Consider the following 21,795-nt stretch of genomic DNA (forward strand, 5'->3'; position numbering starts at 1 on the left):
AATATGACGTGCACGGTTAATATTCGTTAATCACAACTGGAGTGGAGACAAGGAGATGCAACTGGGAATGCACCAAAGTATTGTTCATTTCGTAAAGCACCCTACTCGAGCGACTCTACATGTAGCAATGGAGGTCCAACTTTCAAATGAAAAAGTGTGGCAAACCAGATGTAAGTTCTTTCTGTGCCTACCTAAACAATTACACCCATTACAAACACAAAGTACGTCTCTGCAAAATATACATGCAAACCAAACACAACTGGAAAATATATACCTTAACTTTCTGCAGCTCATTTGTTTAGAGATGCACGATGCTTACTTTCTGCAGTCAAACCGGCCAACAAAATCCAAAAGAACCTGCTGCGTGCTGAACGAACTATTGGCTCTCCAGCAGCAGGACCCTAATTGAGTTCTGGTACTGGTGGAACTGCAAGGAAAGGAACCAGTGTTTCAGGGTGGAGGAAAATACAATTCAGTAATCCTAAAGCCAGCCGAGCATGAAAGGGAACCAATGAGTGGCATGGTAGGGTACCTCTTTCATGATCTCCTCACATTTACGAGCTAATTCTTTCTGATCCGCTGCTCCAGATTCTTTTATCGATGCTGTCTTTGAAGTGATAGAATCCACCTAACAATTGCAAAGGTTAAATATCAATTTGTACATCAGATTGAATGAGAGAAGCTCGCTATTTATAATCTAAAACACAGAAAGTACCTCTTCCACTGCAGCTTCAACAGCTTTTTGCCTTGCTTCTAGATCACGCCTCCTAGATTCCACCTCCAGCTCCACATTATTCAAATCTTTAGAAGCCTCCTCAAACTTTAGATCTCTCTCTCTTTCTAGCTGCTTTTTTAGTTCATTCAACTGTTCCACTGGAGAAAAACAAAAAGAGTTCTGAACTTTGTAGAACCACTATCAATTTATCCCAACATTTATCACTATCTACATTTTTTTCTTTTGATAAAAGTCCTATCGATATGTTAGGAAAGAGATTCAATGTAGTTTTGTGAATCTACCTTTTCCCTCCCGTTCAACCAGTTTGGCCTGAAGAGACTTGCTTACAACTCCATCATCACTTAGTTTAGCTTTTACAGCCTTAACGTCTCTGTCGACTGATTTAGCAGAATTGACCTAATATTTAAACAATTGAACGTTTTGAAAGAATACATTTAAAGCAATGCCACTTGCACTGCATGAATAAGAATGTCGACAATGGAACTCCTTTATCGCAAAGAATGTTTTCTCTCATGAATAGAAGACACTCTACAACAAGGACTTCACATTACGGAGATCATTACACTAAAGGATACAAAATTAAGGTATGCATACCTGTTCCTGTATAGCCTGCATTTGGGCCAAGTGCTTTGACAATTTCTTAGAGACCTGACCAATAAAACCTTACAATGTTATATTATACTAAAGTATATCCTTACATGGATGCCGCACACATGTTTTTTGATATATTGCATGCACAGTTGCACACACATCAGCAATTACTAAATTACAAATTATTTTTTAACATGTAATTTTCAGTTTTTGTATTGCTTCCATTAACTTAGTAATTGTTTAAATTGCATCTTCGCGATCATCTATTTTCAGCAAATCGTATCAGGACATATTGTATCATATATGGATCAAGACTGGGTTCCAGAGATCAATAGCATACTATTTGTAGATTCATGTAATAATAGTGGCTGTTTGTATTTTTATATGCTGGATTGAGAAAAGATGCAATCACGTAAGCATTTCCTCGAAGTTGTTAAGGATTGGAGCTATTGATCACCACGCATACAATTTTATCTTTAATTTCAAAGTGTAAATCTTTTGTAATCAATACTCATTTCTGACAAAAAATGTTGAATACCTACCAACATTCAAAGATTATAACATTTCTGGATATGCTAGATATCATCAGGATACAACTTTTGGTAGATACAGATAAAACAGTGTTTATAACTTTACAGAAATGGATCAACAAATAAAAGGACAGAATGAAGAATAGTAACAAAAAATTAACATTGAATTTCGTAATAGATTACCTTTGTATAAACCTCATCAACAGCGGTCTTCTCCTCAAAAGATTGCTTCGCTGACCTTTCAGCATTTTTCGCCTCCTCACGAACTGATTTCTTCTCTTCTAAAGCCCTCTGTGAGCCCAAAAAACAAATCATTTCTTTTAGTTGCAAAATGAGCAAAACTCTGGTGAGCAATCAATGAAAGAAAAGTAAAGAAACATTGACCACCATCGACAAAATAATAGGCTTACTTTTACCTAGTAAGGTACAGAAACAAGTAATTTTAAACCCTCATTAGGAACACCCATAAGATGAAATCGAGTATCATAGGTAAACAGGAAACACAACAAATACTTAAGAAAAATTTCAAGTTAGAAAGTGAAAGGAGAACAGGGCTATAAGGGAGTCGAAAGGGTACAACGATTTATTTGTTATTAGCAGTTTTTGTAGAATTGTAGTAGAATGGCAATCCAATTCGTGCAGGTACTATAAATATTCTGACTACAACAATTCCTCCAGAATGATTCCGTGGCGATATGTGAAATATTTTAGCATGACAGAAATTGAGGCTCCACACTAAAACCGATAGGCAATAGTGGAGTGGCCCAACTTCTTGTAAGCCCTTGCAAGGCTTATCTTGAAGAAAAAGTTACTCTATGTTGTACTACTTGCCAATATTTTTGCAATGGAATAAGGCAAAAGTAGCAAAAATTACTTAATAATCTTATCTCAAATTCTTGCATCGCCTATCATGGTCAGTAACAAGTTAAGGTTGTCATATGGATCTCCAAAGCATGACCATATAAAATCTACAAATTGCTTAACTACAGCAAATAAAACTAGAAAAACTTCATGAACCTTGTAACACCTAGAGTAGGGATGCAATCAACAGGAATGTAGTAATACTATTTGGTGAAATGTCATTCAGAAAATAGAACTTGAAGAGAAGATACCTGCAATTTATCTGGTGACTGAACAATTCTTGAGCGCAAATTTGCATTTTCTTGGACACTTTGTACCAAAGAAAACTCTGCACTCGAAACCTGTAGTAAAAGGAATAAACCAGAAGAATGATTACATACATTTATAATTAAATACATCTGCATAAAGAGTTGATCACAATAAATCAAAATTTAACACGGGCATCATTTAAAAGGAAAAAGAATTTTATTAAATGAGTAAACATTACAAATACAGAATAATGTCTGACAATGTTGGAGACTTGATACTATGTTCAACTGAAGAAAAGAAAATAAGCAGTGGGAGTAATTGTACTTTAAAAAGAAGTTTTAAAACATTTCTGTTGTATCCCTTCTTCAATCTTAACACTTCGGAAGGATTGATCTATGTTGGCCCATCTACTCTCCCTCCTACATACATAAGGTTAGAGTTTTGGGAAGCAACCACACGCACACGCACCCACGGACAATGGAAACAGTTGCAGTTAAAAAGTATGCCCAACTTCAGTCAAATAAAGGGCCCAATCAAGCATAAGAAACCCATGCTAACAAATACCAGAGTGGAAGATCATTAAATTACGTTTGGTGGGATGTCACAAAGAGTAAAGAGGACCCAAGTAATTTTATTCTAATCTCACAATTTACTTTATAGTTCTTTTAATGCCTGCCTGTGAATCTTCGTAATAAAATAACTCACCTCTTAAATTTGCTCCTCGTCAAATTCTTAACAATTCAACACTACCAATTACTTAATCTGCAGCAATTACAAAAGCTAACCTACCAGGGTTTAAAATATATTTGTGTATTTTTATGTTATCTAGAGCATATACGAGTTAGCCAAGCAGGCAATAATCTAACCTTTTCCTCTATTTCTCCGATCTTCTCCTTCAACTTCTGACGAGAAGTTCTCAGTGACTTTTGCTGATTGTTAAGGCCTGAAACGGTTTGGTGCAATTCTTTAACTTTTGCATCTACCTCTTGAACAAGAGGCAACTCCTTTTCTCTTGCTTCATTGTAGTCCGCAATCTCTGCATTCAACTGCAACACAAAAATCTAGTGAAATTGACGCATCTTCGATATTAAACCTTTTAGTTAATTAAAGGAACCTTTTTTATATTCAAGTTACCTGGGAAATCTTATCCTCCCATCCTTTGCGTCGCTCATCTATGTCAGTTAATTGATCCACGACTTGCGTAAGGATATTCATTTTTGTCTCTCTGATATGCAACATAAACAGCTATCATGTGTGAGAAGCAATTATGATAAGACTATTTAAACCAGACAGTTGAGCTTTTCATATGTGAAACATGTTCTCTTTTCCATTATGTTTGAAATCAGAAGAACTATTGTCCTTCAGGAGAAGTTTGATTTGTGCTTCCTTGAAACGAATAACTAACAACGCCAATTCTTACCTGTGAAGAGAGAAATTGAGAAGTGCACTGACAAAAAATTCAGTCCGATCCGTCTCAGGTTTTAGGAGATCTTTTAAGGTAAATCTCTTCGGACAATCTACTAAAGCCACCACTTCCTTGATTCTGTTGTATAGCTTCATGGTCCGGACCGAATCCATGTGAAAATCAGGGTTCTCGAGCTGCTCCAAGGCCGAAAACTCAACCTGCCCAAAATCTTCCCTGCATAAATCAGAAACCCCATGAAAGTTTGAAGCTCAGACTCTCTCTTCTCCAGTACCAAATATAAAATTTTGAAAAAAAATAAGAAGCTGTTTGATGGCCTTTTCGTTTTGATAGTTACCAAACGAGTTCACAATTTAAAATAAAAATAAAAAACTGAAAACAAAATGGTTATCCAACGGCTCTAAACATTGATTATGCTTCATTTTTCGAACACGAATCAAACCGGGTTTCATCTCCTTAGCTACTGAAAATACAAAAAATTACTGGAAAATGCAAATCCACATATACCCATTGAAATTAAAAACACGAAAATTAGGGATTTGAATTTCTAACGGAGTGGAAAAATTAGCGGGAAATTGAGGGTATAAGGAGAGAGAAGTACTCGTGGAAGAAGTCGAGGGAGACGAGGATGCGGGTGTAGAGGTCGGCGACGAAATCAGGGTTGGGGTTGACGAGATCGCGGTCGGAAATAGCGACGATGTGAGCGTCGGCGAGGATTGTGACGATGTCGGAGCGAGTAAGCTTCGGGTACTCAAACTTCGACATTTCTTTCCTTCCCCAAATCTTTCAGAAACTTGGTACTGGCGGCGAGTGGCGAGGCAAGAAAAGGCTCAAGGGATACAAAGCTGAAATGGAACTGAATGTTTTCCCGCCCCTTTGGATAATTGAAATTTTTATTTTTTTATTTTTTATGGGCCAGTTTGATGAACAACCGTTTTCCATTTCCAACCAAAAAACACAAAACATTAGATATCGTTTTATAACCTTTTCATTTTGATACATTGAAAAAATAAAAAATAAATGGTTATCAATCGGCCACTTAGAATAAAAAAATTTATGAATCAAATGCAAATTTGAAGAATGATATGGCATGTGACAAAGAGTACTGTATTTTTCATAATGTTAATTTGAAGTTACAAAATAAAAGGGCATGTGACAAGAAGTGTTGTATTTTTCGAAATTCGGATAAAATTTTGGTTAATGTCTTTTTATTCTGGTTGAGAATCTTTAGCTTCATTGATTGAGAAAATTTTCAGTGTTTCTGGAACATGAGGTAGTACACACCATGTCATCATACAATTAGATAGGGGTGGGTTCAAAAAACCGAAAACCGAAAAAAACCGAAAACCAAACCGAACCGAGGCCGAAAAAAACCGAACCGAAAAAAAACCGAACCGAAACTGCCAAACCGAACCGAACCGAATCTGGCTGGTTCGGTTTCGGTTTTTAAGGTTCAGAAACCGAACCGAACCGAACAGATATATATTTAATTTTTTTCAATATTATAAATAATTTAGTGATACAATCATAACAAGACATAACCTGTTACCAAGTTGGTTTGCTTGAAACTTTTCAACCCCCTGCGCATGGGTTCGAATCCTCATGCCTCCAAGGTTTCAGAAATTTTTTTTAGTTTTTTTGAGCAATCAACAAACCTTTTAACTTAAAATTAAATAAATACTAAAAAACATTTTGGCAGCAGGGTTTGAACCCCTGACCTTATGCTGGGGAAAATTGCTTCAAACCAACTTGACTGTAGGCTTTATGTTGTTATAATTGTACCAGTAATATATTTATAGGTTTCTAATATTTAATGCTTTATCAAACCGAACCAGGCCGAAACCGAACCGAGAAAAACCGAACCGAATACAAACCGATTGAAAACCGAACCGAACCGACCCGAACAGTAATTTCGGTTCGGTTTTCGGTTTTGGCAAAAAACCGAACCGAACGGAACCGAACCCACCCCTACAATTAGATGAAATTTTTTTCCAAGTTTCCGTCCATTTGTGTAATAACACGTACATATCATTCAATGTTTCGAGCACACTGAAAAATCTCTCCTCCTCTTGATTAACAATTTGTTTGGCAACATAGCCACTAGGGGTGCCACAATCGAACTGAACTGAAGTTACCAAACCGAACCAAAGTTCCTGAACCACCAATTTCTTGTTGACTGTGGAGGCACATGCACCACAGACAAGTAACAGTAAAACAAGCATTGCTTAGTGCGAAAACATTTTGGTCATGCGCGCACACATCTGAACGTAAACCCGGCTTATAAACACGACACATTCCGAACAAAAACCTTCATCCATGTAAACAGAAAACACAGTGCAGAGATAGCAAATATATCATTCACTATGAACACAGCGGAAATCACTAGTATGATTATCCAATTCTATATATACTATATGAGAAGTGTCGATACCTTTGTTACTTTGAAGCAAACCTACAATTATCGTTTTTACATGTTGACTGTTGAGTGTTGCCGACAAGTAGGTCAGTGTGCGGCTGTGTTTTCTTCTTCTTTCTTGTGTTCTGTCCGAATACAGGTGAAAAGCTATCATCTACGTAATGAAATGGGAATCGGAAACCAAGATTATCGTGATTCCTCAACCGGAACTGTTGAGTAGGTACAAGTGTAACTCTCCACAGTGCCATCACTCTCCACTGTGCCATCTTTCTTCCTAAAATTAGTCCAGGAAATCTTCCAAACCTTGAGCAAACTTTGCCTGTACATTGTCTCATGTTAGTAAACTTTTACGAGGGTCAAATCAAATGAGTACATAACCAGGTAGGTCTTTAAATGAACGTATGGTGTTTGGGGCTAACAGAACATTTCCTTTGCAGGTTCAAATAGAATCAACTCTGACGGAACAATACTCGGAAAACAAGAAAAAAAACAAAAAAGAAACTGCATCTGCTTAAAATATAAGTAAACATATCGTACAGTTATCTATGGTTCTCCCAAATATATCAGACCAATCTAGCAGAAAGGCATGTTTTACCGACAGATTTGACTTGCCAATTAAGGCACTATCAATTTTCAGTAAATTTGAAAGAATGATTTGTTTGAACCACCCCATGGTGGTGTTCATCTCCATAAATACAAAACACCAGAGATGACATCAGGCCATATGCACCAGTAATGAGTGTGTGACAGGGAAGGCAAATAAATATCGTACAAGTCGAAGCATCTAAGCATGATATAGTCAGTTTTCACGACAAAGAAAAAGAGGCAATTAAGCAGAGGAGCTAGAAAAGTACATGATCGGTCAACTTTTATAAATTTAATATGCACATCTATGAAGAATGTGCATCCAAGCTAAACAGATGTGGAAAAGTTCAACCAATTCCATAATGATGCTTACTTTTAAGACATCTCATGTATCAATACATGAAACAAAAATATATTTAACTTAAAAGGGATAATAAGACATACCTCTCTGGTTCAACAGTCCTCTTTGCAAGCATAAGTGTCAAGAATACAGGAACCATTGCAGCGCACAAATGCTTAAGGGTGTGCCCGCTGACAATATGATGAGTCCAATCGTAGATCACTTTATCAGCAGCTTCTTCCACCTTAGCTAAAAGATAAAATCCTGCAATAACAGGAAGATTTCATAACTAACACGGTAAAAAAGGTACCAAAATTTAGAAAATCACAAAGGAACATAGAAACATACCTGCTGCCCAAAGCCAATATGTGGAATGAGTGTACATTGGGGGCAACAAGATAGCCATCAGAGGAATGGCAATGCAAGGAAGAAACTGGACCATAGCATATGGACGGAGGTCATCAAAGAACCTGTGGAACGAAATTACAGAAATTATTTTTGATATAAGGGTACACCATAGACTCCCAAATATGTCTGTATTCAGCCCAAGTCAAAAAGTGATTTAAGTACCAAGAGCCTATTTCTCTCATAACTCTACAATCCCAATTTCACTGCATGCCAATAAAACGGCATACAAAAGCCAAACCCATTTCATACGGAAAACTAGCCATACTCCAGAAAGTATACTTCAGTACATAAAATGAAGGAATCCAGGTGACAACAATAGAAATAGAGCTCAAGAAAGAGTAATCATTATCACTAAAAGAAATTAAATATGGTGCTTGCCTCCAATACAATATGCTGATTATACCCGCCAAAAGTAGAGGTATGATGGAAATTGTTCCCTTCCTCTCATCAATCCTTTCAATGATAAAGATTGCAATGATCGATGTGAATGCAATTGTCATCTATAGTTGTCATGAAGAAGAAAAAATATAATTTTAATCGATGTAAAATATGACATCTTAACAGCAGTTGATATTCACCGATCAAAAAATAAAAACATTAGTTGATACTATATAACAATTGTATTCCATCGCAAAACCAAACTCACTGGCAAGCGGTCCCACACAAGACGGGCATCATTTGGCTTCAGGTGATAGTATGATGATCCAATTGCAACAGCAGCTACGCCGATGTAAAAGCATGTCCAACCCCAAAGCTCTCCTTGCAAGCTATTTTTATAACAACAAAAAATTATCACCAATCATACAATAAAGCTTTTACTCCATTCAAGGCATTGTAATTTGCCCGAATTAAAGAACCACAGTACCTGAACTTGAAATAATCCTTGTAATAGCAGAGGAAAAGACCGATGAGACCAATAACAAGAAAGGGAAAATTTGAAACCACGTTAAGTGTATTTGGAATACCTGGAAATGAAATGAAGATCTCAGTTTGAGTACAATGGAGAAAAAAGATCAAAGGCATTAAATAATGATCAAGCTTAAGGAATGGTGAGACTTAACATATCCTAGAATAAGTTAAAGTAATACGCTTGCCAATAGCCAAGTGAATCGCAAGCATATCACAAGGTCATAAGTTCATGAGTTAAAGTAGTGTGTTTAGTATCAGTTATACTAAAATCTTTATTTCGCACACAACCCACTAAATCACAGTAGAAGCACCTTAAAAATAACAAAACTCTATTACAAATTCAAATTACTATCAAATTCAAAGTATGAATCATAATCAACATTTCAGTTTGACTCTGAGCCGTTGACTAAAACCTTATCAAATCAACCTAGAAAATCAGTCCGAATTTGAAACGGGAAAAGAAAAATTACTAACAACACCCAATTTTCAGTCATCTCTCACGAATTTCTATTCTGCACTAAATACAGGTTCATGACTTTGTTCATAGTCATATGATGCACCACTTAGCTTAGCCACTGCCTTGCAATTTCCAGCGATCATTACAACATAAGCACGGATTGCAAATTCTAATTTTTCCATTACCATTTATTTAGAAAATAACTACAATTCGCTAATCAGAAGAATTTAAACAAAAAATGAAATTGTGAAGCTTTACCATCTAAATATTTCGCTAATTAGAGTACTTTATCAGAAACCCATCTACTTCCACAAACTAATTTCAATCTCAACCAAAGTTTGATTGCCTCCACAATACCCAAAACAAAACCCTCTTCTGATTGCAAAAAGGGGCAAAATTAACATTCAATTTCCAATCTCAGAACGAGCTAATCTATGAAATCACAAATGGTTAGAGATGCACAGCACGAACACTGCAGTGTGTGTGTGTGTGTATAACTAAATTGAGAGAGAGATACCGAAAAACTCGCGTTGGTCAGCAAAATCGTGGTAAGCCTGAGACTGGGGGATGGCAGGAGTGACGATCATCAAGACCACAAAGCAAAGAATGGCTACTCCCCAAGCGTACGCTGTCCTCTTCTTCATCTTCCTCCTCTTCTCTGGTTCTCCAATCGTCCCCTCCAAATTTACAGTGTTTGGTTCCCTTGCTCTTTTTTGTCCACTGTACGTCTCCGTATATTACGATAGTTTTAACACACATTCATGTTCATTTTTAACGCTAAACATATTTTTACTTTAAAATGTCACTCCTATACTAGTTTTCAATTTCTTTTCATTAATTTTTCTTATAATTAAAAGGTAATTGGGTAATAATTCCTAAATTTTAACTCAATTAAAGTTTTGGTCCTTGAAACTAAATATTTGTTAGTATTGACCCTCGAATTTGTTATAACGTGGAACAATTGTTGTCACAGCCCGTCCCGAGATATATAATTTCGACTGCGTGAGATTAGTTATTTACCCTTGGACGTTTTGTGTGGTTATGTGGGTGAAGTTTTATTCGGACAAATTCTAAGATTTTTCCTAAGTTTTGGAACACTTAGGACTTTAAATGTTTTCTTTGGTTGGTTGGTGACCCACGTGGACCCCCCCCACACACACACAAGTACATTTCTCTCTCTTCTCTCCCGTGCTCTCTCCCTCGGACTCACTCTCTCTCTTTTCTCCCGTACAGATTAACAACAAAACTAGTGGAAAGTTTGCAGATCGAGGGTTTAAAGGACACCATCGTGTTCCTGAGGTTCATACGAGTTGAATGGTACCATTTTTAGGTAAGAACTTTTTCGAAAACTCGTGAAAACCCTAACCCGATTTATGTCACTATTCATGCAATCGTAAAATCGTGTGTTTTTTAGGATTTCAAGCTTATAGGTAGCTTAAGGAGGTCCTCACGAGGCTCGGAGTGGTTCGTTGGAAGAATTTGGACGTTGGATTATCGAGAACGATGAGTTTTAAGTTTTACTGGAATATCGAGGCTTTTTCCAGCGGGTTTCCGGTGGTTTCAGGACTCGACTCAGGTATGATTTTGTTCGTCCTAGTGAGATCTTCAAAATGGGTCAAGTTTCATAGAATTTGGTTAAGAAATGAAAAAGATATAAAATTTTGAAATAAAATCCAGAAATCGGCAAAGTCACAGGCGTCTGGCGACTCATCGGAGAAGAAGAGGGCATATTCCGTCAGTTTTGACGGAATATGCTAACGACGTTAGATGACGCCGTTAATAATTAACAGTCTATGCTTGTTTTTGGACGGAATATTCCTGACGGTGTTAACTGCCGCTGTCAGTGCGCCTGGCACGTGCCCGCGCGTGGGCGGCACGTCTAGCCGTGCCTTGGCCGGCACATGGGTGGTCAGAAAATTTTTCTAAAAATATGGGGATGTTCATGAGGTTGTGTAGATCCCGTTGGTATATTCAAATACCTCATTTGAGCATTGTATGATAAGTTATTAGTTAGTATTGGTTATGTGCTTTAAATTAACCTTTTTATAGTTATTTCGCATATAGGGGAGACTTATCCCGAGGACGAGCGCATGCAAGAGTGACTCGGGGGCTACGACCCTTCGACATACTAGTGAGTGGGCTTTTGGTTTTCAGTATATATTTATATACTTGATATTTTCCCAGAAAATGCGTTTAAATGAAAGTATGCCTTGAAATGCCATGCATATAAATTTATATTCTGTATATGAATTGGTATATGATGCATATTATATAATTGTGGTGCTGTGGACGCTCAGGTAAGCCCAGGTGAGTTATGAACTGTGAATGTGATTAAAGTTGTGATTGAGAAACATTGAGCTCATAAACATGTACCTAGGGTGATTGTGATTTAGCCAGAGATATGACACATGCATGTTTATAATGTCACCTCCCACACCATATGCTCACATTGGATCCAATTTAGGTGGTTCTGACTCGTAGGTGACTAGCGATTTATCGCCCAGCTATCATGAAAGCGTAGTATTGAGCATAATTATATTACACCTAGTCTTGTCGTACAGACCCTTTTAGTGGTTCCGACTTATGTGCAGTGTAGTGTTGTATAGGTAATTGTAGTGACTCCGGCTATATTGACTAATGAGCTATGAATTCAGCCGTACAGACTTATGTAGGGGTTCCAGCTAATATGTTATTTTCCATGAATTTATTCTCACCTGAGTTACTTATTCACTTATGAATATGATTATGTGAAGCATGATTTGAATTGAGATATTTACATATATATATATATTTATGCATATGTTTATATTCTATTTCTGGGAAAATTATACATGTTTTACGACGAGGGGTTAGAACTTTTGAGAAATGAAATGAATTTGAAAACATTTGTTTTTGCCCACTCACATTTTCTGTTTTGCGCCCCTTAGGTTTTAGGTAGACTTGCGGTTGGTGGCGTACGAGGATTTCGGCTGTTCTAACATAATAAAATAATTGTAGGACATTTTCTGGTACTGTATAATTAGTATTTGTCCTACTGGACTGTACCTAGACTTTCTATACTCTAATTAGGAGTATTTACACTTGTATCTCACTCCTAGCACTTCCTGTTTATTAGTGCACTTTAGTAGCTTTTGGTTTTTATTTATTCGTATACTTCTTATCTTTATTGCTTCCGCACTGTGCACATGACTACGTCACCCTCACGTGACGGCCAGCATGCCTTGATCTCGGTCGGGGTGTGTCAATTGTTATTTTGGTTAACTATGTTAGAACTTTCATCTAAAATAAGGGGTTTAAATGAACAAAAAATGAATGGAAGCTTTAACAAAGTACGAAGTACGAAGTTAGCTAAAATGACCATTGCTTCGCATTATAATAAATTCAGGACTAATACTTAGATTTTTAGTTCATTGACCAAAGCTTCAATTCGGCCATAATTCAAGGGTTATTGCTCCAATTTCTCATATAATAACAAATGGAACCAGTACCATTTAATACCAAAGTCATTTTGCATAATTAATTACATTACTATAATTGTCATTCATACTATGGTCTAGTGATATTCCTTTTCACTTGTAAATGAGAGGTTTTTTGTTCGAATCTCGTGGATGACGATTCGATACAGAATTAGAGTATACATTTGAACAATTATAGTGTATTTCTACTATTGTACTTCATACGTTGAATGTTAACATCATGTTGTAACACCACTATAATATTATGTAATTTCATGACATCTCCTAGTATTAACCTACGTCTATACTATAATATGACGTCCATGATATAATAATCATCAACGTTGGTGTTGTAATTTAATCACGTTTAAGTATAATAATCTACCTTGACAGTGTAAAGGACGTCTACAACATAACGAGCGACTTTGTCATGGTAATAATAAAATCATTTTGTGTTGTTAACTACAACCTTACCATAATTACGTTACCTTGTAATATAATATTGAACGACTATAATGTAACAGTATATTTCTTCTTGTAATTCGGACGTTGTATGCTAGTAGTAATCTACTTATGTTTTGTAAAAAGACATACGTGGTGTAATCATCAAAGTCGGTAGTGTAACTTTAACAAACGATATTATCTATATTAAAAATGTGAGAGAGTGGACTAACTTTTACAATGGGCTAGCAATAATGTGGTTTAAATTCGTTTTTGGCGAGAATCAAACCTAAGCCTCTCACTTACAAGTGAAGAGGAATATCATTAAACCATAATATTAAATGACAATAAACCTATTTTTTTAAAGGAAAACTAATGAAAAGGGCTTGAAAACTTTGAGTTTTAATGATAAGGACAAATTAAAGGGTAAAGTGAATAGTACCAGGATTGACTTTTTAGTGTAAAAATGTGGTTTTTCGTTAAAATGAACAGTACCGGGTGCTTTTCATTAAAGTTCTCTTTTTTTAAAGATAACTTAATAACTTTGTGCTTATGGTGTCCTTGAAAGTCAGGCCTTTTAACAATTAACTTTTTCATTACATTTTTAACTAATTTTTTTTTCTCTTAAAAAAAGGAAATAGGTGGCGAACCATTGTTATCCACTCATTCCGAACCCGGAAAAGGCTAGTTAGGAGTTGCACCCTACCTGTGGCCAAAATCAAGCAAATTCACTGCGTACCAAGTATTGAACTCATGACCTCCCATTATTTTCTTTAGGGAGTTGTTGTTCGCACTTTTTCATTGGACCACTTGTCATGGTTAAAAATCTGAAAGATATTGGCATAACTAATTTTTTAGTTATGATATGAAATGAAAATAAGAAATTATACTAATGCAATAATGCTTAACGCATGGCAAGTTATGAATGGTATGAGAGTGCCATTTTGCCTCAGTGGCAAGTTAAGCCTCAGACAAATGTTTTTTATCTTCATCTTTTTTTTCTTTCTATAAAGAAATCAACAAAAGATGCTAGCGTTGCTCAATCATGACCGTTCAAATAGAGGGAGACTGAAAGTGAGGGAAATTTGGACAGGAAGAATCTATTCCATTCTAAATTACCACTTAGAAGCCACATATATTTTTTTTAAGTCAGGATACCAACTTTGACGAAATTAACAGAATCTGGACAAAGTGAGATGATATCGAGTTCCAGAGAGCATTACAAAAAGTAAATCATTAGAATTTTAAAATGCCAATTAAAATTCCGAAAATAAAAACAAAAACCAAATAGTTATCAGGAGTACCCTAAGCAATTCTGCTTCTTAAGTAATTGTGCTGTATACTTTGCTATGCATGATTCTTGCTATGCTGTGCTGTGGTGTGTTGTTGGATGTTTCCAAATGGAATCAATCCAAAAGCCTGTTGTTTCAAAGAAGAAGATGGAGCTCAAACTCCCTCTTATCTCAAATTGCCTCTACAAAATAACAACGGTGTAGTATGGGAAATGATTTTTGCACAACATTTTTTCACCTTCTGCACAATCTTCATTTGTTTCTAACAATTGAATTGAACAAATAAAAGAACCGGAAGCCAAAATTTAGAGGGCATGCAAAAATTACTCCCCATTGAGATTTGGTCAACATGGGTTCTATAAATATGATGGGAACCTCGCCCGATGTGCTGAAATCAACCCCGAATGAATATCATTTTGCTTCCACTTGTCAATAAGATCGATGTTGGAGGAATAGCCAGTAAATTAGGCTGTGTATTTAGTTCATTTAATGCCATGGCAGTGGAGTACTTGAGAGCCAAGACTTCTGGACTTTTTTGGAGGCCTATATAAGAGGGATAAGTACCTGTAAAGAGTCGGATCCAAACAAGAAAGAAGGATTACACTATTACTAAGCACTTCTTGTAACACATATCATATATATACGTAGCCTTATAGTAGACGTAGCCCATTTTCAAGAGTGAACCACTTAAATCTCGTTGTGTTGAGTTTTGGTTTCAATATTTGTTGTATATTTCATTATGAAGATTACAAGAGAGTGAAGGCAACTCTTATAGAGAGCCAAAAGAAAGCTACAATAGATTGTAAGATAACTACACAAACACAATCCCTAAAATCTGCCCTATCAAGTGGAAAAGCAAAAACCAAATTACAAGTAAAGAAACTTTTACAAGCAACTAAGAAAGGTTGATGTAAGGTGAATGACAAGCTATGGAAAGTGATTGGTGAATGACAAGCTATGGAGAAAGGTTGATGTAAGGTGAATGACAAGCTATGGTGAGGATGACCAAGCTATGGAGAAAGGTTGATGTAAGGTGAATGACAAGCTATGGAAAGTTATTGGTGAATGACAAGCTATGGAGAAAGGTTGATGTAAGGTGAATGACAAGCTATGGTGAGGATGACAACTCATACATACAACCCATCCATATAAACCGGTTTCAATACACCCCTTCAAGCTGGATCAAGGGGATTGATTGATCCAAGCTTGCACAACAAACGTTGAAACTGAGTAGAGTATAGTGCTTTTGTGAATAAATCAGCAAGTTGATCGTGGCTGCATGTGAACACGGTGTCTATCACCTTGGATTGAACTTGAGCATGAATATAATGGTAGTCAACTTCAATATGTTTGGTCATTTCATGGAATACTGGATTGGAGGCAATGTGCATGGCAGCTTGGTTATCATAATACAAGGACATAGGTGCCATGCTTGTGAATCCGAGCTCAGAAAGAAGACCTTTCAACCATATGAGTTCACAGGTTGTTGCTGCCATAGCCCTATACTCAGCTTCGGCACTAGATCGAGCAATAATAGTTTGTTTCTTGCTCTTCCAAGTGACAAGGTTCCCTCCAACAAATGTGCAAAAACCTGTTGTGGATTTTCGATCAAGGGCATTTCCAGCCCAGTCAGCATATGTGTAGGCCAAGATGTGTTTGATCCATTGTTCTTCATAATTATTCCCATTCCTATTGAGCCCTTGAGATATCGAAGTATTTTCTTGACGATTTCCTAGTGAACTAGAGTAGGAGAGTGCATGAACTGACTGGCTAGGCTAACTGAATATGAGATATCAGGCCTAGTAATGGTGAGATAAATAAGTTTCCCAACCATTCGCTGATAAACACTAGGGTCTAAAGAGGTTCACCTTTTTCATGCCACTGAAGTTTGCTAGCTAGGGGTGTCCGAGCTGGTTTACATTCCATCATATTAGCTTCATCTAGAAGATCAAGAACATACTTTCTTTGATTCAAGAACAATCCCTTTGAAGAGGTAGCCACCTCAATTCCAAGAAAGTATTTCAAGGGCCCCAAGTCTTTAATGGCAAATTTTTGGTGAAGTGACTGCTTAAGCATCTTGATTTCACTTATATTGTCACATGTAATAATTAGGTCGCCAACATATATAAGCATAACCAATTTGCCAGCAATACTACTTCGAACAAACAAAGAAGAGTCAGCATGACTCATTTTGAACCCTGCAGCTTCAAGGACTGAACTAAGCTTCGAATACCAAGCTCGAGGGGACTGTTTGAAACCATATATGGCTTTGTGAAGTCTGCAGACCTTGTTGGGTTCATTTTCTCTTGGATGACCAGGAGGCAACTTCATGTACACTTATTCTTCAAGGTCCCCATGAAGAAATGCATTCTTCACATCCATTTGGAATGAGGGCCATGCATTATTGACTGCCACAGACAACAATACCCTCACTGTGATCATTTTGGCAATAGGAGCAAAGGTCTTCTTATAGTCAATGCCATAGGTTTGAGTAAAGCCTTGAGCTACTAACCGTGCTTTGTGTTTTTCAATGCTTCCATTGGAGTTGAATTTGGTCTTATATATCCACCTACTTCCCACCGACCTTCTTTCCATTTGGAAGATCCACCACACTCCATGTCTGGTTGTCATTTAGAGCTTGAAGCTATTTAGTCATAGCATCTTGCCACTCAGGCATGCATGTGGCTTCATGAAAATTCCTTGGTTCGAAAGTGTAGGACAATTTGTTAAGGAAAGAAGTATGAGAATAAAAGAATTTGTGATATGAAATGGCTGCAGAGATATAATGCCTTGCAGTGTAAGTAACATACTCTTGTAACCTCACTGGTGGATGTCTATCTCGTGTAGGATTTCTTCTTGGTGCACTTATAGCTTGCTGATTTGGTTGAGCTTTTGATGGTCCAGATAAGCTTGGCACTGCATTAATTACACTCTCAGTGAGTTGAGAATTATCAGTGCTGATATGAGCAGGTGTGACTTCATGAATTTCTGCTAGAATAGGTAGTGGAAATACGTCCATAAGATCTTCTATATTAGCATTAGTCTCCAACCCTTTGTGGAAATAAGGTGAATATTCATCAAATCACATATCTTTAGAGACTGCCAGCTTCCCCGTGTTAAGGTTGTACACTTTGTAACCCTTTTGAGAACTGATGTATCCCTTAAACACACATTTGGCAGCTCGAGGGTCGAGTTTGTCATGATGGAGAGCTTGAATGTGCACAAAACAAGTACAACCAAAGGTCCTGAGGTGACACAAGTTTATAGGCATGCTGATGCGAAAATTAACTTAACACACAAATTTAACCCTCTTTTGACAACTGTAGTATAATTATAAGTTGGGATCGTTCTGGACCGGGGATTAGGAGGGCTTGCTAATAACCTCTAAACTGACTCAAAAACATAAAACTAAACTTAAAAATACTTAACAAGACTCACAAGACTCAAAGCAAACTTAAAATACTCAAAACAGCTTAAAACAACTAAATAAACTTAAACTAGATACTAGGAATGACTTTGGACGAAAATTGACTTTTACTTGAATCAAAACATTTAAAAACACAAATTAAAACAGATTCTAACTAATTAGACACACTAAAGTAAAGGGGGATTGAGTTTTGGACAAAGTTGAAACAAACAAACAAGTATGAAAAACTAGACAGATTGTAAAACAAATTTGAGAAATAAGATGATGGATGGGATAGCTAGAGGCTTTTTCTTCACACATGACATGTATGCAAATAACTTGATTTCCAGTTACTACTTCATTAAATTATGAACGACAATGCTCCAAATTAACCGTGACATCACTAGTTAACTCTCAAATTTTCCTTGTTTTATTGGATTGGATGACATCATTCTACAACTTAAAACATTCTTCAAAAGTTCCCTACATGACATCATAATAGAGATACAATCAAAGATCGTTACGTTTAATGAAAATCATAAGCATTGACAAAGCACTTGCAACTATGACATCATGTCGCTTATGCTAGGAATTGAACTTAACGCGATCGTTTATAAGCGACCTTCACTACATGTGAATATAAGTTTGTAACGATTATGTGAAACTTCCTTATATTCTAGCAACGGATTTATGCATGCCAATTAAGTGTCGACAAATACAAATAAGTTATCTATCAAATAGTTAAGCCAATTGCATTTACAATTCAAGAGTTCATAACTGGAATTTATCAAATCATATTACTCACATAATCATGGCTTTGAAATCACCCCTAGCCAAGAGGGGTTTAGCCACTCATATTCACAACAAAACAAAAGAAAATGAATTTAAACATTGGAAACAAAAGAAAGAAAATGAATTTAAACATTGGAAACAAAAGAAAGAAAACACCTAAACGCTCAAACGATCCAAGTTGACAGCAAGCACGTCCAAGCACTTTCCTTTCCTTCCTTTGCTACGACACAAGGTATTGGTGAGTGTTTGAAGGTTTGTTTGTATGGAGGAATGGATGTGAAGATGAATGGATGTGTTTGGATGAAGGTTGTGTTGAAATGGGAGTGAATGATCTAACAAAACATGAACTCAATTTATGTTACACACACTTCCTTTTATAGATGAAGTGCAAGGCAAAGCATGTGTAAAATGGAGTGGTGTTGAAATGATTCAAAGGTGAAAGTGGAGTAATGATGCAAAGCATGGGTAAAATGGAGTGGTGTTGAAATGATTTAAAGTAATGATGCATGAAATCTGAAATGATGGAGGGAACAAGGAATGGTGTAGCAATTGAGTGCAATGATTCAATGTAATGATGCATGAAATCTGAAATGATGGAGGGAACAAGGAATGGTGTAGCAATTAAGTGCAAGGAAGGAACATGGATGATGATAAGGTAATCTTGACTCATGTTTCTTCTTTGGTTGCTAAGCTCTTTGTCATTTTTACATTAATTCTTCTTTCTTTTTAACACATTCCAAGCCTCTTTAGTCTTCAATTTCGTCCATCCACCTTGCTCCATGCATGTACTATCCATTCCAAGCCCAAAACTGCTCCAAAATGCACCAAAATGCACCTTATTGCTTTATAAGGCCTATGGACCTACAAACACACGAAAATAGCTTAAAATACATAATTAACTAAGAAATAACAACATAAATGCATGAGAACAAGCTAACTTAATCGCATAAATATGCTCCTATCAAATTCCCCCACATTTAGCTTTTGCTAGTCCTTGAGCAAAACAAAACAACGAAACAAACAAAATATAACCTATACCTTCCAACATTTGCCTCAGGGATTTTCAATGAAACATGACATGCCAAAGATCACCACTCACATAGATTTAAGCGATCCTTACCCTCGAGCATACTTAATCATAGTCACCATTCACTAGCTCACATTTAATCAATTAAAACAACATTTTGAATGTAGTAACATGCCTTAGAGAATTCCCTCAGTTCCTTACCAGATACACTCTTATTTTCACACAAGAATTTCTGACTACACTCCCTATACTAGGTATATGTGAGAAGATTGATGTAAACAAGAAAACTAGTACTCACATATGTTTTTCAACAAAGAAACAATTTCTGGAATTATTAATGCATGTATATATATGATCTCATGAACGGATTGCCATTACTTAGAAGCGAGAACCAGTGATATCATATGCTCATACCAATTTCAAACTCCACATATTGAAATACACAACACTCAAGATGGAAGTCAAGGGTTGTAACGGGGTTAAGGGCGTTGGCTAACAAAGAAGGTAAGGTTAAACAAATGTTCTTAAAGCAATAGTGAGCAAAGTAATGATTCAGGTACTTAGAATTCTCTTAGAATGCAGAAATCTACTTTTAAACACAAGGGAAAATTCATGCAACTCATGCATTTATTTTTCTTTTCTTTTTCTTTTTTTTTTCCACGAATTTTTCTCTCTGCCGTGCCCAATTTCTTTGGCACATAAAACAAACACAACTTTGAAATCTAAATTCCCTCACACTTGTTTTCTGCAATAATGTTGATCAAAATGAATTCTTTCTAAGTTATGCTCCACTATACTTCAAGAACAAGGGTATGGATATTCCTATTCTAGGTTAGGTGGAGATGATGTGGTTTAACAAAGAAAATAGGCTAAACAAGGCTCAACGGGGTTTAAACCTACAAAACAAATGACAAAGGTGGGTTCGGATATTTTGGCTTTGGTTCACTAAACAACTTCATCTTGAATATGTGTTATGCAAATCAATGTCATGCTTTGAATGGAACGGGCATGAGTTCTAGTATTTGGATCTATAATGATGAACGCATTCTAGGTAGCAACCAAGCAAAGAATAATGAGATCATGCAATGACTTTAGAAAACAAAAAATGCACAGATTAATAACTCTCCAAATAAACGTTTAGGCTCCAGTCTCTCAAGGATGTAGCGTTAGTTTGAGTTCCTTCTTTCAAGCATGTTACAAAAACTGATTTTATCCTTTGTGATTACATGTGAATTCATAAATTATAATTACAACCAAGCATAAACCAAAGAGCATATCAAACTTCCATCCATGTTTGTAACTTTCTTTAACAGTCATGCACTTAAAAACCAAATCCTCATCACTGTGTTGGAAGGTATCCTAAGACACAAACAATAACACAAAAACAACTCTTTTTGGTTTTTTTTTCAACAAATTTTCAAATTTTTATCAAATTTTTGGATTTTTATGCCAAAACACACTTATGCTTCAAAACACACTACAAACACTTAAAAACAGTGAAAAACAACATTGTAAGTGATAGGTGAATAAAACCCGTTTACCCCCCCACACTTAAACCAAACATTGTCCTCAATGTTTCAAACATAGATTTATACTCAAACAAACAAACAACATAACTAATCAAACATGACAAGTATAGCAAGGTAAAAACAAGAAAGAGTAGAGTTGAGGAAGGCAAATCTGGTTATGGAGGTAGATGATCTTTTTGACTTTCCACAACTTTGATCTCGAACTGGTTTGGAATTCTGAGCGAGGAATATGAGAGTTCCTTGGTTTCAATTCAGACTCATTTTGCTGGGTTGATTTGATTGTGCAGTCTGCATTATTCTCTGCTTGTTTCTTATGCACGGCAGGCAGGCACGAGGTAGAGGTGTTGG

The 21,795-nt window shown here is 36.4% G+C and overlaps 2 protein-coding genes across 2 annotated transcripts; both read right to left on the reverse strand.

The window, feature by feature from the left end:
• Nucleotides 1-56: 56 nt before the first annotated feature.
• LOC114826651 (kinetochore protein NUF2 homolog) lies at nucleotides 57-5,487 on the reverse strand. Its single transcript, XM_029107368.2, has 11 exons — nucleotides 4,992-5,487; nucleotides 4,388-4,606; nucleotides 4,102-4,192; nucleotides 3,834-4,013; nucleotides 2,970-3,059; nucleotides 2,041-2,148; nucleotides 1,331-1,384; nucleotides 1,018-1,132; nucleotides 716-873; nucleotides 533-628; nucleotides 57-427 (listed from the first exon to the last, which is right to left on the reverse strand). Exons 1-11 carry the CDS (start codon nucleotides 5,153-5,155, stop codon nucleotides 377-379), a joined length of 1,326 nt encoding a protein of 441 aa, XP_028963201.2. The 5' UTR covers nucleotides 5,156-5,487; the 3' UTR covers nucleotides 57-376.
• Nucleotides 5,488-6,684: 1,197 nt separating this feature from the next.
• On the reverse strand, nucleotides 6,685-10,296 carry LOC114826652 (uncharacterized). Its single transcript, XM_029107369.2, has 7 exons — nucleotides 10,023-10,296; nucleotides 9,005-9,104; nucleotides 8,786-8,906; nucleotides 8,518-8,639; nucleotides 8,080-8,201; nucleotides 7,836-7,995; nucleotides 6,685-7,125 (listed from the first exon to the last, which is right to left on the reverse strand). Exons 1-7 carry the CDS (start codon nucleotides 10,147-10,149, stop codon nucleotides 6,993-6,995), a joined length of 885 nt encoding a protein of 294 aa, XP_028963202.1. The 5' UTR covers nucleotides 10,150-10,296; the 3' UTR covers nucleotides 6,685-6,992.
• Nucleotides 10,297-21,795: the final 11,499 nt, after the last annotated feature.

Source organism: Malus domestica, chromosome 08 (genome assembly GCF_042453785.1).
Source record: "Malus domestica chromosome 08, GDT2T_hap1".
Classification (NCBI taxonomy): Eukaryota; Viridiplantae; Streptophyta; class Magnoliopsida; order Rosales; family Rosaceae; genus Malus; species Malus domestica.

Coding starts and splice junctions, on each gene's coding strand:
- LOC114826651 (XM_029107368.2), bottom strand. CDS start 5,155: ATGTCGAAGTTTGAGTACCCGAAGCTTACTCGCTCCGACATCGTCACA. Junction 4,193..4,387: donor CTCAATTTCTCTCTTCACAG/GTAAGAATTGGC, acceptor GTTGCATATCAG/AGAGACAAAAATGAATATCC. Junction 874..1,017: donor GGTTGAACGGGAGGGAAAAG/GTAGATTCACAA, acceptor GTTTTTCTCCAG/TGGAACAGTTGAATGAACTA.
- LOC114826652 (XM_029107369.2), bottom strand. CDS start 10,149: ATGAAGAAGAGGACAGCGTACGCTTGGGGAGTAGCCATTCTTTGCTTT. Junction 8,907..9,004: donor AAGGATTATTTCAAGTTCAG/GTACTGTGGTTC, acceptor TTATAAAAATAG/CTTGCAAGGAGAGCTTTGGG. Junction 7,996..8,079: donor ATATTGGCTTTGGGCAGCAG/GTATGTTTCTAT, acceptor CTGTTATTGCAG/GATTTTATCTTTTAGCTAAG.